At 43.9% G+C, this 13,212-nt stretch overlaps 2 protein-coding genes across 2 annotated transcripts in view; both read left to right on the top strand.

Annotated features, from left to right (window-relative positions):
• CA10 (carbonic anhydrase X) overlaps nt 1–13,212 on the top strand; it is a 375,155-nt gene that overhangs the window by 152,322 nt on the left and 209,621 nt on the right. The gene's annotated exons all lie outside the window — the stretch shown is intronic.
• The window catches only part of LOC102257916 (kunitz-type protease inhibitor 2), a 61,045-nt gene continuing 60,602 nt past the window's right edge, over nt 12,770–13,212 (top strand). Inside the window, exons 1-2 of the mRNA XM_005885959.1 lie at nt 12,770–12,806; nt 12,945–13,050. Coding sequence (XP_005886021.1) covers nt 12,770–12,806; nt 12,945–13,050 — 143 coding nt within the window. The remainder of the gene's footprint in view (nt 12,807–12,944; nt 13,051–13,212) is intronic.

The following is a 13,212-nucleotide window of genomic DNA, read 5'->3' as shown; positions in this document are numbered from 1 at the left end:
GTTTATTGCTCTGGTTTCATAGAAAACTAACCTAGCCTAATTGTTGTTCCATGTTCAGTTTGATTTTTACAAACCCCGAAAGGAACTTGTTGTGGGTTCTATGTACTTATCTCTCTAAAAAGGGGACTCATTCCAGTCAAGTCATGAGGATGGATAAGGTCACTGACCAGTGTTTAAGAAGGACAATTTGTCCTGTTAACTAAATCCTCAATTATCTTTCTTTCTTAGAGAGGGTGATGGAGGGAATAGCTGTATTCTAGGCAAAGGGAAAAGCCCAAAGTAGAATGAGGGTTGGTAACTGATGTCCAGAAATTATCTGAAAGATGACCAGAAAGGCGGAAGGACAGAGACCAGAGAGGAGCTAGTGGCGACTTGTGGATGGAGGGGGAAGGCAGAGGCCAGATCCTGAGGCTATGCTAAGGACCTGGGTCTTTTTCCTAAGAGTTATGGCAAGCATTTAAAGTGTTTTTGCATAAAGGGTACATGGAGGGTGGGATGGAAAGGTGGAAAGCTCACACAAATAATGGGAATATAATTTTCGCTTTTCAATAGACCATCTTAGAGGGAAATGTTGTGAAAGGGAGGGGGGACCTCATTTCAAGACAACTTTCCCCTAAAATTCATTGGGAAAGAAGGGACTGAGAGAAAGCCTGGTGGTAAAAATTACTCTTAGGGCTTTTTTTGGTGTGTTTTGTTGTTGTTGTTGTTGACAAGTGATTTTTAAAAAATTCTCGATTCCGAAAAGCGTACCTGATCCAAGTCAATTTTCAAATGCATTGGAGTTTGGAATTTTGGAAACATTTACTTTTGACGATGTAAATATTTATATCTGGCACGATTTGTGTTGTCAGCTGTTTGAAGAGCTGAGAACTGTCTGATGGGTCCCTTTGCATTTGTGAAAGGTGGAAAAAACACACACAGAAGGTTAGGAGGAGGAAAAAGCTGGTAAATGAAATGCCTAAACCCAATAGACAATAGCGAAAACATGCTGGCGAGCCATCTAAAAGGTGATTTTTAATGAGTTGAAGATTTATTTGGGAAGTGAGAATTCAAAGCCCTGCTCTGAATTTCATTTTGCCGTGAAGAAATGTGTATCCGACTCAAAAGGCTTAAAAACCTTGCGCATTTGGGAGTCTGCGATCAGGTGGGTATCAGCATGTTAAATGTGTCCCAGTCATTATGTGTTTTACGTCGCATCTTTATGCGTGAGCATTATTCCTGCCCGTGTTTAAATGTTGCTTACTTACAGACCCATGAAGCAGCTCCGCCACGGTCCGTGCCCTGGATTACTGAGTTTGTTTTAACGTGTTTGGCCTGGCATAGGCTCAGATGATGAGCTGAGGGCTTTTCTTAGCATGAGGGAGGGGCGAAATTCAACCTGAACACAAGAATACAAAGAGTAATAATAGTCACATAAGCATCAAAACAAGTTGTGCCTTGGGTATAATAGAGGATATTCATTTCACTTGAGCAGTGAGATTTCGTTTACCTTATATCCAATGGTAGGTTTTAAGCTTGTGCTTGTATTTTCATAAAGGAAAGTATTTTTTATCCAGTTCCTACCTGATACATAGAACTTTTATAGATAAAATCTTAAGTTCCTTGTTTATATTTCTTTTAGGATCTGGAACTTGGCCTATAGTCTTACCTTCTTTCCCTCTGTCTTTGCTTAAGAGCTCCTCAAAATAAATGTGCTTTTATATTTTTATTTTATATCCCTGGAGTTATCTATGATCATGCTGGTTGATTTGAGTTGAACCAAGATTACTCTTGATTACAAGGAAATGGTTTTGTAGAATTAGTCGAAGTGGCGTTGGCTTAAGTGGGAAAAATATAGGAAAGCCCCATGGTGAGAAAAGTAAGTTCACTGTCAACAGAATCTGCCACTAGAAACCAGGATCCTACACTAGAAACTTTTCCTAAAGCGTGGCTGAAATACCAAGTTGGAAAAAATAAGACCTGTGAATTGGTTTGTGGCTTAAAATTTTACCACTTCTCTATTTTTAAGTTTTCCCATGAACCTGACAGCAGAATTTAGTTGACCACAATAAATCTTTGCAATTCCTAAGTATGTTCTGAAACCTTTTCCGAGTGAGGTTTTATGTTATATTAGGGGAGAAAGCATAGAGACACAAAACTAAATGGCAATAATCCATTTAAAGAACTGTTTGAAAGAAGAGTAGAATAGATACTAAGGAAGCAGTGAAATGATTAATTAGAAGATGGATCAATCTGGCATTAATTTTAATGGGGTAAGAAGTTGGGTTGGTTGAACCAGGCTTTACAGAGGTGCTAGAATATGGGCTACCAAGGAAAAGTAGGTAGAATGAAATTATGTTGGCAGGAGGGCCTTTAAATATTAGATGTTCTGGCTCTAGCTGTGTGTGATGAAAGCAAATAGTAGAGATAGCATTTTTGCCATCTAAATATGTGGCTGTGGTGCTGGTTTTTCTTGGGTAACCGATATGAAATGTTCACAGATATGTATTCTTACCCATTTGGAACTCATTAGGGTCCATTTACACTGAAGCTTTGGGATGCAAATGGTCCATAAAACTTCATGTGTATTTGTGGGACAGAGTAGATCATTAAGAGCCTTTTGGGGCCTGCTGCTCCCCAAGCCCAGGTTTAGAGCCTGAGATGGAAAGTCTTGTGCAAATGACTTGCTGAGGAAGTGTGGCCAAAGGTAGGCCTCAAAGTAATGGGGGAAGCAGGCCAGGGGTGCTGTGCAGCAACGATATGGGTTCAAGCAGGGTCCACCTGGAGCCTGACGCCACAGGGATATACCCTCCCTGGCATTCCCAGGCAAGGCACCTCTTATGCTTTGGGATCCTGGAGAAGTCCCTCACACTGGCTTTCAAGAGCCCATTTATGGATCTCTTCCCGAAACTCTGCATTTATTAGGTTGGTAACTTGAAATTCACCTTGGTAGGAGTGTTTGCACCAGTGAAATCTGTCCATTAGGGCTTTTTTTTTCCCCTGCAAAGTTGGTGGATAAGCAGTTATCACCATAGTTCTTACAGGCCAAGGGCAGTTCCCACAAGGAGGGTGAGTTGATTGTAGCCAACGCTCATAGCAGCTGGGAGGCCCGTGGTCCACTAGCCCAGAAGAGGGAGTCCAGGTGGAACCCTCAACAGACCTATTACACCTGGTGTTGAAAAGGAAGTTTCACAAATATTCATATGGACCATGGTTTGGTCTCCTGAGGTGTCATTGGGACTGAACTGACTGTGCCCTATATTCTGCCCTCCGCAAGCCCAGTTTCCACTAACTGGGGAGGAGGGGGAGCACAGAAGTGATTATATGGGACTCAGACTTGCCTTACCATCACCCGAATTCCTCTTTAATACATCTCCTTTACATGCTTGCCTCTTGTAAGCCTGAGTTCCTCCTAATCACATATTTGCAAAGGCAAGCTTGGTGGATGGGTACAGAGTATGCCTTGATAGTCACAAATTTTCAACTTCTCCAGTTTAAGTCACCACTAGCCCAGAACCAGGGATGCCCTTGTCCCTTTTCCACCTCCAGCCCCTCCAGCAGCCTCTTGTCAATGATACTGTTTCCAGCAGCATAGCCTACAACACTGTAAACACATACTATCAACATGTTTGAGAATCTGAAGGGAGAAGATAGGGAGAAGCTTTTAGGCTTTTCCAAGTAAGTGGTCCTTCTTCAACCCATTGCCTTTTAATGATGCTCTTTGCAGTTTCTGGATCCAAAAGGTAAGAATCAGGGGAGGAAAAAAAAATCTAAATAGGAATGAGGAAATAGCCTGTGCCAGGCAGTCTTGAGTCCATGCTATTCAATCAATTCCAAGTATTACTAGCATTTTTCTCAAGAGTATAATATACGGCAACTGCCAAGCTTTCCTTTTGCGATTACAAAAAGGACAGATACTGGAGTGAGCCATATTTCAGCTCTGCAGGGATATAAAAAATGAACTGCCGAAAACGGCCCAGGAGGAATGAATAGCAATAAGACATCAATGTCATCTGTATACTGATTTGTGATGAATTTCCAAAAGGCTTAATGGTATGATGCTGTGATATATAAGGGCTTCCTGAAAGTTAATAACTGTAAGTTACCCACTTGGAAGAATGTAATGGGAAGAAGTAAGTGATCACGTATAATAGATAAATAAAGAACTTCACTAATACTGGATAGTCAACGGTTCTGTGTGTCCCAGATCGCTACACACTGTGATTAGAAATAGAAAATTAAAAGGATTGCGAAGACACAAGAAGGTCAAATGTTACACCAACACCCATAAGACCTCGCGATTAAAGCATCAACAGATACGAGGCACAGGATCTTGAATAATGGTGGCCCCTTTCGCCCTGCAGTCTGGGCTCCTTTGGCCCTCTGATTTTTATGGCTGTGGCTGACAGCTGCTGGTTTGCAGCAAAGTGCATGGCATAAAGAAAGTGCTCGATAAAGGTTTATTGAGTGAAATGATAAATAGATGAGTGAACAAATGCCCCAGATCCTGAAATCACAAATAGATGGAAGAGAAAGGAACTAAACATATTGAGTACCTACTACCTCCATTTACACATATATATTTTATCCCGTTTTATTGCCCAAACAACCTGAGATGGTCAGTTTCACACACCGGGAGAGTGAAATGTGCAGTTGTTAAATAATGCGCCTACAGTTTGCAGAGACGAGAAGAACTGAGTTTCAGCCTCACGTTGTCTAACCGCAACGCTGGGTTCCTTCCCAGAACTTAAATAATGCGCCTACAGTTTGCAGAGACGAGAAGAAGAACTGAGTTTCAGCCTCACGTTGTCTGACCGCAACGCTGGGTTCCTTCCCAGAATGTTGCAGGAGAGCTGAAGATGGGGGAGGAATATTTCCCATCTATATCAGGGTTTAGGGAGAGCAGGACATGGGATCAGAAGAGCCCTGACCTTCCGCCGGTTTTCTTCTCTTTGGCATAATTTGCAAGAAGGAGGAACGGCGGTGCCCTGTGCCGGGCTGGCACCGGGTTCAGCCTGTTATTTTCATCTCTGCGGGCTGTTTGTTTCGCTCTGGCATCATCTATGCTTTATCCTTAGAGGTGGTGCCGCAGGTCTGGCTGCCACTCTCTTCCCTGGCAAGGTGGCGAAGCACACACTGAATGACGTTTCCGAATGGCGGTTAATTTCCCTACTTCCTTCATTTAAAAAAAAAAAAAAGGAACACATAAAATGTCCAAGATAGTTATTGGCCTCAAACACCAGATCTGGCAGCTGTGGGGTCGAGAGAAAGACATACAGTTTTAATTTCTAGGACACAAATACGTGTGCTTTCTCTCGGTATAGAGGGAGGCAGTGGAATCTCTGTCACCTGTTCTCTCTCTCTCCTGCTTGCTCGCTCTCTCCTCGTGTGTGATGAGGACACACCTTGGAGTGCCTGCCTCGGGGTTATTCCCCCAGAGAACATGAAACCCCCGTAGGCACATGTCCAGGTCCTCCTGGGCTCAGAGCAAATCAAGCACAACTTCTGAAGTCATGCGCCTCGAAGGACTGGCCAGCGTAAACGGCCCGTCCCTGTGTCTCCTAGGCACTCATCCTTGAAGTCATTTCCTAGGATGTGCATAATTTAACAGGGCGAAGCTGCCACATCCCTGCCATTCATGTCTCAGCCTGCCCGTTCTTCTCTGTGGATAATAAGGATGATAATGGATGGAAATTTTAAGTTTGTTCTTCTCCACATCCAGCGCTAAGGCTGAAAAGCATTCAAAGGTGACCTTCAGGTCCCGTCACACCAAGAATAGGGCAATCAAATCGAAGGCTTGCAATGGCAACGGTATTTAGCTCAGGGTCCCCACTCACGACCATTGTTGGGAGCCACTCCCAGGCTCCTGGGCCTCTCCCTTCTGCATGGTCTTGGGTGGCGCATGCTTCCTGGGAGGCCAGTGTCTATGGAGCTACTGTCACTCCTGCTTCTCCCACCCCCAGGACTCCACCCTGCTCTCGCTGGCACTGCCGAAACATGGCACTGTGGCCCCATCCTGGCGCTGGAGTTTCTCCAAGCCCGAATGGTCTGACCTTGAAGGGACTCCAGCCTTCTTTTGCATTTCCCCAGAACCGTGGTCGGCAAACTGCGGCTCGAGAGCCACATGTGGCTCTTTGGCCCCTTGAGTGTGGCTCTTCCTAAGCCTTAGGAGTACCCTAATTAAGTGAATAACAATGTACCTACCTATATAGTTTAAGTTTTAAAAATTTGGCTCTCAAAAGCAATTTCAATCGTTGTACTGTTGATATTTGGCTCTGTTGACTAATGAGTTTGCCGACCACTGGCCCAGAAGATCGTATGGCTTTTCCAGTTTCATGGGAGCCTCTTAAAGCAAGATCCCTGGGGATCCATCTGGAAACCAAGCGGGTTAAGTAACCACGCCTGATGGGAATCAGCAGGGATGCTCTGAGTCACCAACAAGAGGCTGCCTCGCCCAAGACATAGGTCTTTAGAACTCTGTTCCTCAGAGTAATTTACCCAACGACCAACAGTTGGTACATTTCCTCTCCTCACGTTTCTTGAGATTCTTAAGAACCAGAATCACTGTCAGTTCCGAAGTCCCTTTTAGTGTTTCCTGAGAGTGCCCTGAAACCTTTATGTAAATGGGCTCTGAGAGGCTAGAATTTATACCCTTGTCATTCTACAGGAACATGCAAATGAAACTAAGCTTGTACTTAGCTCGCCTTGCATAAGGAATTTCTCCTCACCTCTTGTTCCTTGGGAGGGAGTTTTTCTAAACGGATGCCCGCCCCCGGGCCCCTCAGCTGCCACCTGCACCCTGCTGAAAAGGGTGGGCAAAGCCACGGGGTTGAGCTCTCCCCCTGCAACCGAAGGATAGTCATTCCTAGCACAGTCAGATGGGCTGCCGAGCCCCGTGAATTTTCTTTAATGTTATTAACATGAATGCAGCATTATTAGAATGTACTTGGAGTTTTAGACGGATATTTTATCCTTTTGTTACCAAGGCTTTTCAAAAGATAAAATATATATTTTCCTGCATGGAGTATATGAAAGTTCAGTAAAATATGATAATGTTGCTTCACATGCTGTTCTCTTGGGTAGGATCTCAGGAAAATGTTTTCCTCTGACAGCCTCTTATAATGGATGAAAATATTCCCTCTCCATTGCACACACAGTGCCAGGTTTGAGGCATATTATTGGAGTCAGGTAATCTGCCTCTGAAATACTGGTATTTGAAAATCAAATTTAAGGCTCAGGACGTTTTCACTTTATGATCATTGACACTGATGTTAGTAAACTCTTTCTCTAGCTATGAAGAAGAGAAATGGCAGGCAAGTTATTTTTTCCCCCAATTGCCATTTGCTTTATAGTGACTACACCATATGGAGCACAGTAAATAAACTATGAAAGTAGCAGGTTGCATAGAGAAAAGGAACGCACTTGGACTCCAGCAGTCCTTATACAAGTTATTTTATCTTCTCCAGCCTGCTTTCTGATCTTAAAGGGGATTTAATATTAAAGAACTAGAGGACCGGTGCACGTGCACTGGTGGGGTCCCTCAGCCTGGCCTGTGTCCTCTTGCAATCCAGAACCCCTTGGGGGATGTCGGACTGCCGGTTTTGGCCCGATCCCTGCAGGCCAGGTTGAGGTACCCCACCAGAGCACGAATCTGTGCACCAGGCCTCTAGTATGCATATAAGATCTTTGGTTAATCTCTTCTCACCCTCCCCCCTTCCCTCTTCCCTCTGAGATTCATCAGTCTGTTTCATGTTTCCATGCTGTGCGTCGAGCGTCTGCCCCCTGGTGGTCAGTGTGCGTCATAGCTGCCGGTCCAACGTTCAAATGGTCAGATGGTCACTTAGGCTTTTATGTATATAGATTGTGGCTCTGGCTGGTGTGGCTTAGTTGGTTGAGCATCATCCCGTGCACCCAAAAGTCACCAGGTTCAATTCCTGGTCAGGGCACATACCCAGGTTGTGGGTTCAATCCCCAGTAGGAGTGCATATGGGAGGCAGTCAATTGATGGTTCTCTCTCACATCGATGTTTCTCTCTCTCTCTCTTACTCTTTCTCAAAAATCAATAAAAATATATTTTTTAAAAAGAATTGTGGCGAGGATCAGTTTATTGAAGTGCCCATATGATTGTGCCCAGCACATAGTGTTTCTGCAATTTAATTTTAATTTAACAGAGAAATAGCTGACCCTGAAATATATGGTGATGGACTTAGACGTTGGGTGGTAAGCATACTATGGCAATCCATAGATGATGTGTTATAGAATTATACACCTGAAACTTGCATGATGCTATTAACAGGTTACCCCTAATAAATTTGAAAAAGAATAAAAGAAATAGCTGACCCTGGGAATTATGTCAACAAAGGCAACCCATGTAATAATAATCTCAGTGTTTTATGCCATCAGTAGTATTGTACTTTTAGTCAACATAGGTCAATGGTGCTGCATAGAATGTGGTGAGATACATGGTAGGTTGTAGGGGATCTAATACATGGTGATGGAAGATGGTCTGACTTTGGGTGGTGGGCACACAGTGCAATATACAGATCTTGTATCCAGGAAATATACAATGGAGCTTAAATGAACCTAATAACCAATGTCATACCAATACATTTAATTTAAAAAATAATAAAATGAAATAAAAGTTGAAACTTGAAGGGAAAAAAATAAAATAATATGGTGAAAGTTATAGTAGAGTCTACAGTTTGTGATGTAAGGTCTTCTGGTCTGCTGGGGCAGGTCTCATTCAAGCTTCAAGTCAAGGTCAGGTGTGTTCTGTGGCCCAAGCTGAAGGTGGTAGCAACTTCCTAAAGCGTGTCCTTCTGGCTGAGATCAGAAGCTCCCAGAAGAGCAAGCAGAGGCACACAATGTCACATGAGCCTTAGGTACAAAGCTGGCCAATGTCACTTCCATCCATATTTCATTGGCCACATTGCATGGCCATCTGTGGCTTCCACCACGTTCTCTCCACTATGCACATTGGCCTTTATCTGAGAAAATTTCACATAAAACAATCCAGAGTTAACAGAATGATCAATTGAAAGGTGATAACTTACAGGCCAAAATTTTTCCTCTCCCACCAATTCAAACACTTTTAAGATTCATTTTGCTTTATAAAACTCAAATTTATGAGCAGTTTGGAGGGAGGGATCTACCCTTTAAATTACTGCTGGCATTTTATAAAGGACATTGTGTCATTAGGTGTCGCTGAAGGAAGCCCTAGGTAAGAAATTTCTTGAACACTAAGTGCTTGAAAAAACCTGGCTTCCTCTGCATAATTGATGTACTCCCCTCTCACCTTCCCCCTCCCACCCCCAGAGAACAGTGTAACTGTGTTGTCCATTTTCCTTTGAGGGTCAAGACCTTCAGAGCCAAATTTCTACCTGTAATAAAATCAGTGGGACATTATAACACACTGACTTACTCTCTGGATCCTGCTTTGATTTCTTTTTTGTTATACATCATGTTATATAGAAAATTTTTTTACTCTAAGCCATATTAAGTCTTTTGTGGAATGAGGCAGATAGAAGGGAGAACAAAACAAATATTTAAATGAAATGGTGCGCTGTCAGGGTACCTAATTAAGAAGAGGGGAATCAGCGGGGCTGTTTCTCTGCTTTCTCCTCTTCATTAATTATCATTGGTCGAAAAATATTTTATTTGTAATCAAAATGAAACTAAGTCTATGGAGATTAGGTTTTCTAAAGAGCTTAAGGGCAGGATCAAAGGGGATTGAATTCGTAGTTTCAAAGTCTCCCCACTCACCCCCCCCCTCTCTAAGCCTCTCCCCTCCCCATCCTCCATCTTGAACCCACAAAAGGACATGGGCTTCCCCTTCTGCTCTTAATTCCTGTCACCCTGCTTCTGAATAGCTGGTCTGATTTCAATGGCTTCAGTCAACAGTACCTAGCAACACTTTATTACATGTCTACAAGTTCAAAAATCGAAGTGGGAAGTGTTCCCAGCTGCATAGAGCCTGGAAGAATTTGCAGTGGTTTCAAAGACCCAGTGCAGTGGGAACAGAGGGAGGGGCTATGAGTTGGCCTGTAGGCTGTTCTGGAAAGGGGTCTTCCTCCACACTCTCTACTTTCCGGGGTTAATTAGCATCCATGAGATGAGCACATTGTGCCAGAGTGAATTCTGCAGATCACAGAGGTACTGAATAGTCTCTTAAGAGAAGAGAATGCTTTTTCTGGGAAACCAAATTATAAAAAGCTGAGCCCCCAGTTGACTGTTAAAGCAAAAGCTATTAAAAGAACATCTGTAGATGATTCCCTGAAATGGGCTCTTTGTCCATTGAATGGATGATTGGAAACAGACAGGTTCATTCTCATGTCAACACTGTAATTTTGCTTCTCATAAAAGGGGTTGCTTTTCATTTCTGATATTTTCCATGTTGCTGCAGAGTCTAACCAGGTCTCAAAATAATTCCTATAATAGGAAGAGTAGAGGACACCATGTTTCTCTCTTTCAAACTGCTAGTGTTTACTTCTGAATTTTACCTGCCATGTGTGGCTTTCATTTCCTGAAATCATGTTAGGAAACTCTGGGCTTGGTCTGTAGATAAAACTGACTAATTCTGCAGCCTAACGTCCAGTCCCAGAGACATCTGAGCTCTCCTTCACTGTAATTTCCCAGAAACAGAGATGGCATCTAGTCTTACTAGTTGCTTTAACTGGGGAAATGAATGTTTGTCTTTAGCGGAGGCCAGGAAAGAGCTGTCTCCATGTACCGTTCACCTTCTGTCTCACCTGTGACCAGGAAATGGCTGCACAGTTACACTGACGGTGTGCAAGACAGCATGGCTGCTCTGTAACATCGTGTGTGCTAGTGCACATGTTCCCTTGAGTTATGGTCTTACCTGCAATATCCAGGCAGCTGTGTCTCTGGCTTTTGCAAAGAACCAGATGAAGTCAAGAAATCATCTGGTCATGAGCCCAGCCGGCATGGCTCAGTGGTTGAGCATCGACCTATGAACCACGAGATCATGGTTCGATTCCCGGTCAGGGCATATGCCAGGGTTGTAGGCTTGATCCCCAGTGTGGGGTGTGCAGAAGGCAGCCGATCAATGATTCTCGCTCACATTGATGTTTCCGTCTCTCTCTCCCTCTCCCTTCCTCTCTGAAATCAATAAATATTTTAAACAAATCAGTAATGAAAGCCAAGGACAATTCATTCAGTGAGAGCATCCTATTTTCACTAATGTCCTTGCATTGATATCAGATTAGCAGAGTCGGAGTTTGATTCTCTCTGCATTTGGATAGATGTCCCGGGACATAGCCTTCCTAGTGATTTGGTAAAGTATGGTGGTAGACAAATCACTGGAATATGAGCTGTGATGATGTGTCTCCCAATGACACAGCATCATTCCTGAACAGATGGGCTTTTTACTTTGTAACTGCATTTGTGTTTCCCCAAGAGACTCCAATGAAGGTGGCCCACATACTCAACTATTTCTATTGGCTGCCTCCCATTTTACTGTGGTGTAGAGCGAGCTAATACCAAAAAGTGTCTCGAGTGGAAGTCAAGAATAGGAAGATACGGAGTTGAATGCTCTCAAAGGAAAACTCAGCTTCCTAACAAAATCTAATCTACCAGGCAGGAGCTGTCAACGTGATAAATATTCTAGTCTTTAATATCGGTTTACATAGCAGGGCCGAAGAAAAGGAGAAATTACTCACATACTCAAAACTTGTTAAAATGATGTTGTTTGACTTCAAGTGACAGAGGTCCAAGGAAATCCAAAGTTAAGATGGAAACTCTGCGGCTGAGCCCAGGTCTGGACTCTCCAGGGGCCTTCTCCTGTGTCGATGCCACCAAAGTAATTACATTGCCACGCATGAGCTCCCCCAGGTTCACCATTTGTGAGAATGAGTTCCTTCAATTAATCTAGCTGCACGTTTCAGCTGCTACCAGGTGCATGCAGCAGCTAGGGCAGAACTTCAAATTGAACTGGATCGCAGAGTTATAGGTTAGGAATGTCTCCGTGGTAGTGTTTGTGAGGCAGAGAGCACTAGCTTTGAAATCGTGCAGAACTATTTATTGAACACCTACTATGTGCCAAGCCCTGTTCGAGGCTCTGGGCATGCAGCTGACAACCAGACTGATGAGGTCCCAGCACTGGTGCAGCTTGCATGTTCATGGAGGTGTTACAGGTTGGGTTCCCCAGGAAAAGACTCTGAGAGGGACCTTTGTGTGCAAGAAGTTTATTGGTGAAGACTTTCCAGCTTAACTCCTGTGGGGGAAAGGAAGGAAGAAAGACTGCCCACAGGCTAAAAGCTTGTCTGTGGGGCCATTTCAACAATGGGTGCAGGGACTCCATGGTAAGCTCTGATGTTGGGATGGCCTTTCAGAATGGTCCCCCATTGCGGGGAAAGGGCCTTCACCTTTAGCCTGGTGCATAGGGCAGCCATTGACTGTGGGTTATCTGGGAAGAGGACATGATCTTGGGCAGGAGGCTCTTACCAGCTAAAAGCAATTGTGGCAGAGGGCTGACTACCGAGGACTTCCAGTTGCAACGCTCATAGCAGTTGGCTGTATAACTCCTGCAGCCTTGAATGGAGACCAGGTCAGCATATAGTAAACACACACACACACACACACACACACACACACACACACACACACACTTAGTAGTTAGAGAGGAATGGGGATAAACATAAGGTGTGTGGGGTTTTTTAGATGAGAGATTTAGGACATATTTGTATGCTGATGGGAATAATTCAATTCACTGATAATGCTAAGGAAACACAAGTTACCTGTAGGTGTCAAGTCCTCCTTTAGGTAAGAGAAGATGGGATCCAGTGCAAAAGAGGAGATGCTGGCCCTAGGTAGGTGAAAGGGCAGCTCACCCCCATCACTGGAGGGATGTGGCGGGTCTGGGTATGGATGGAGCTGGGGAAGAAGGTTTGCTTATGGGAAGATGAAGCAGTCTAAGTCTGATTGCTTTATGTTCTCAAATAATCCAGGTCATCAGTTGGGAGTGAAGGCTGGGAACAGGGAATTTGAGGAGGATGAGGAGAAAGCAAAAAGCGGTATCCCCAAAGGATGGGATCGTGACTTGACTACAGCAATGTAGTAGAATTGCTCGGGACTAGCAAGGACATACTTGAGAGTTACGGCTATAAATGCAAATATATCGTAGGTGTATGCTTTTATCCAAATTCATTCTGTGTATGGGGGCAGGAACAAGGTAGTCAAACAGCTACTTCCAACCAGCTACAGGTTGTGGCAGGT

Source organism: Myotis brandtii, unplaced genomic scaffold (genome assembly GCF_000412655.1).
Source record: "Myotis brandtii unplaced genomic scaffold, ASM41265v1 scaffold943, whole genome shotgun sequence".
Lineage (NCBI taxonomy): Eukaryota > Metazoa > Chordata > Mammalia > Chiroptera > Vespertilionidae > Myotis > Myotis brandtii.
The sequence above is the reverse complement of the archived record's forward strand: the minus strand, read 5'-3'. Positions and strand labels throughout refer to the sequence as shown.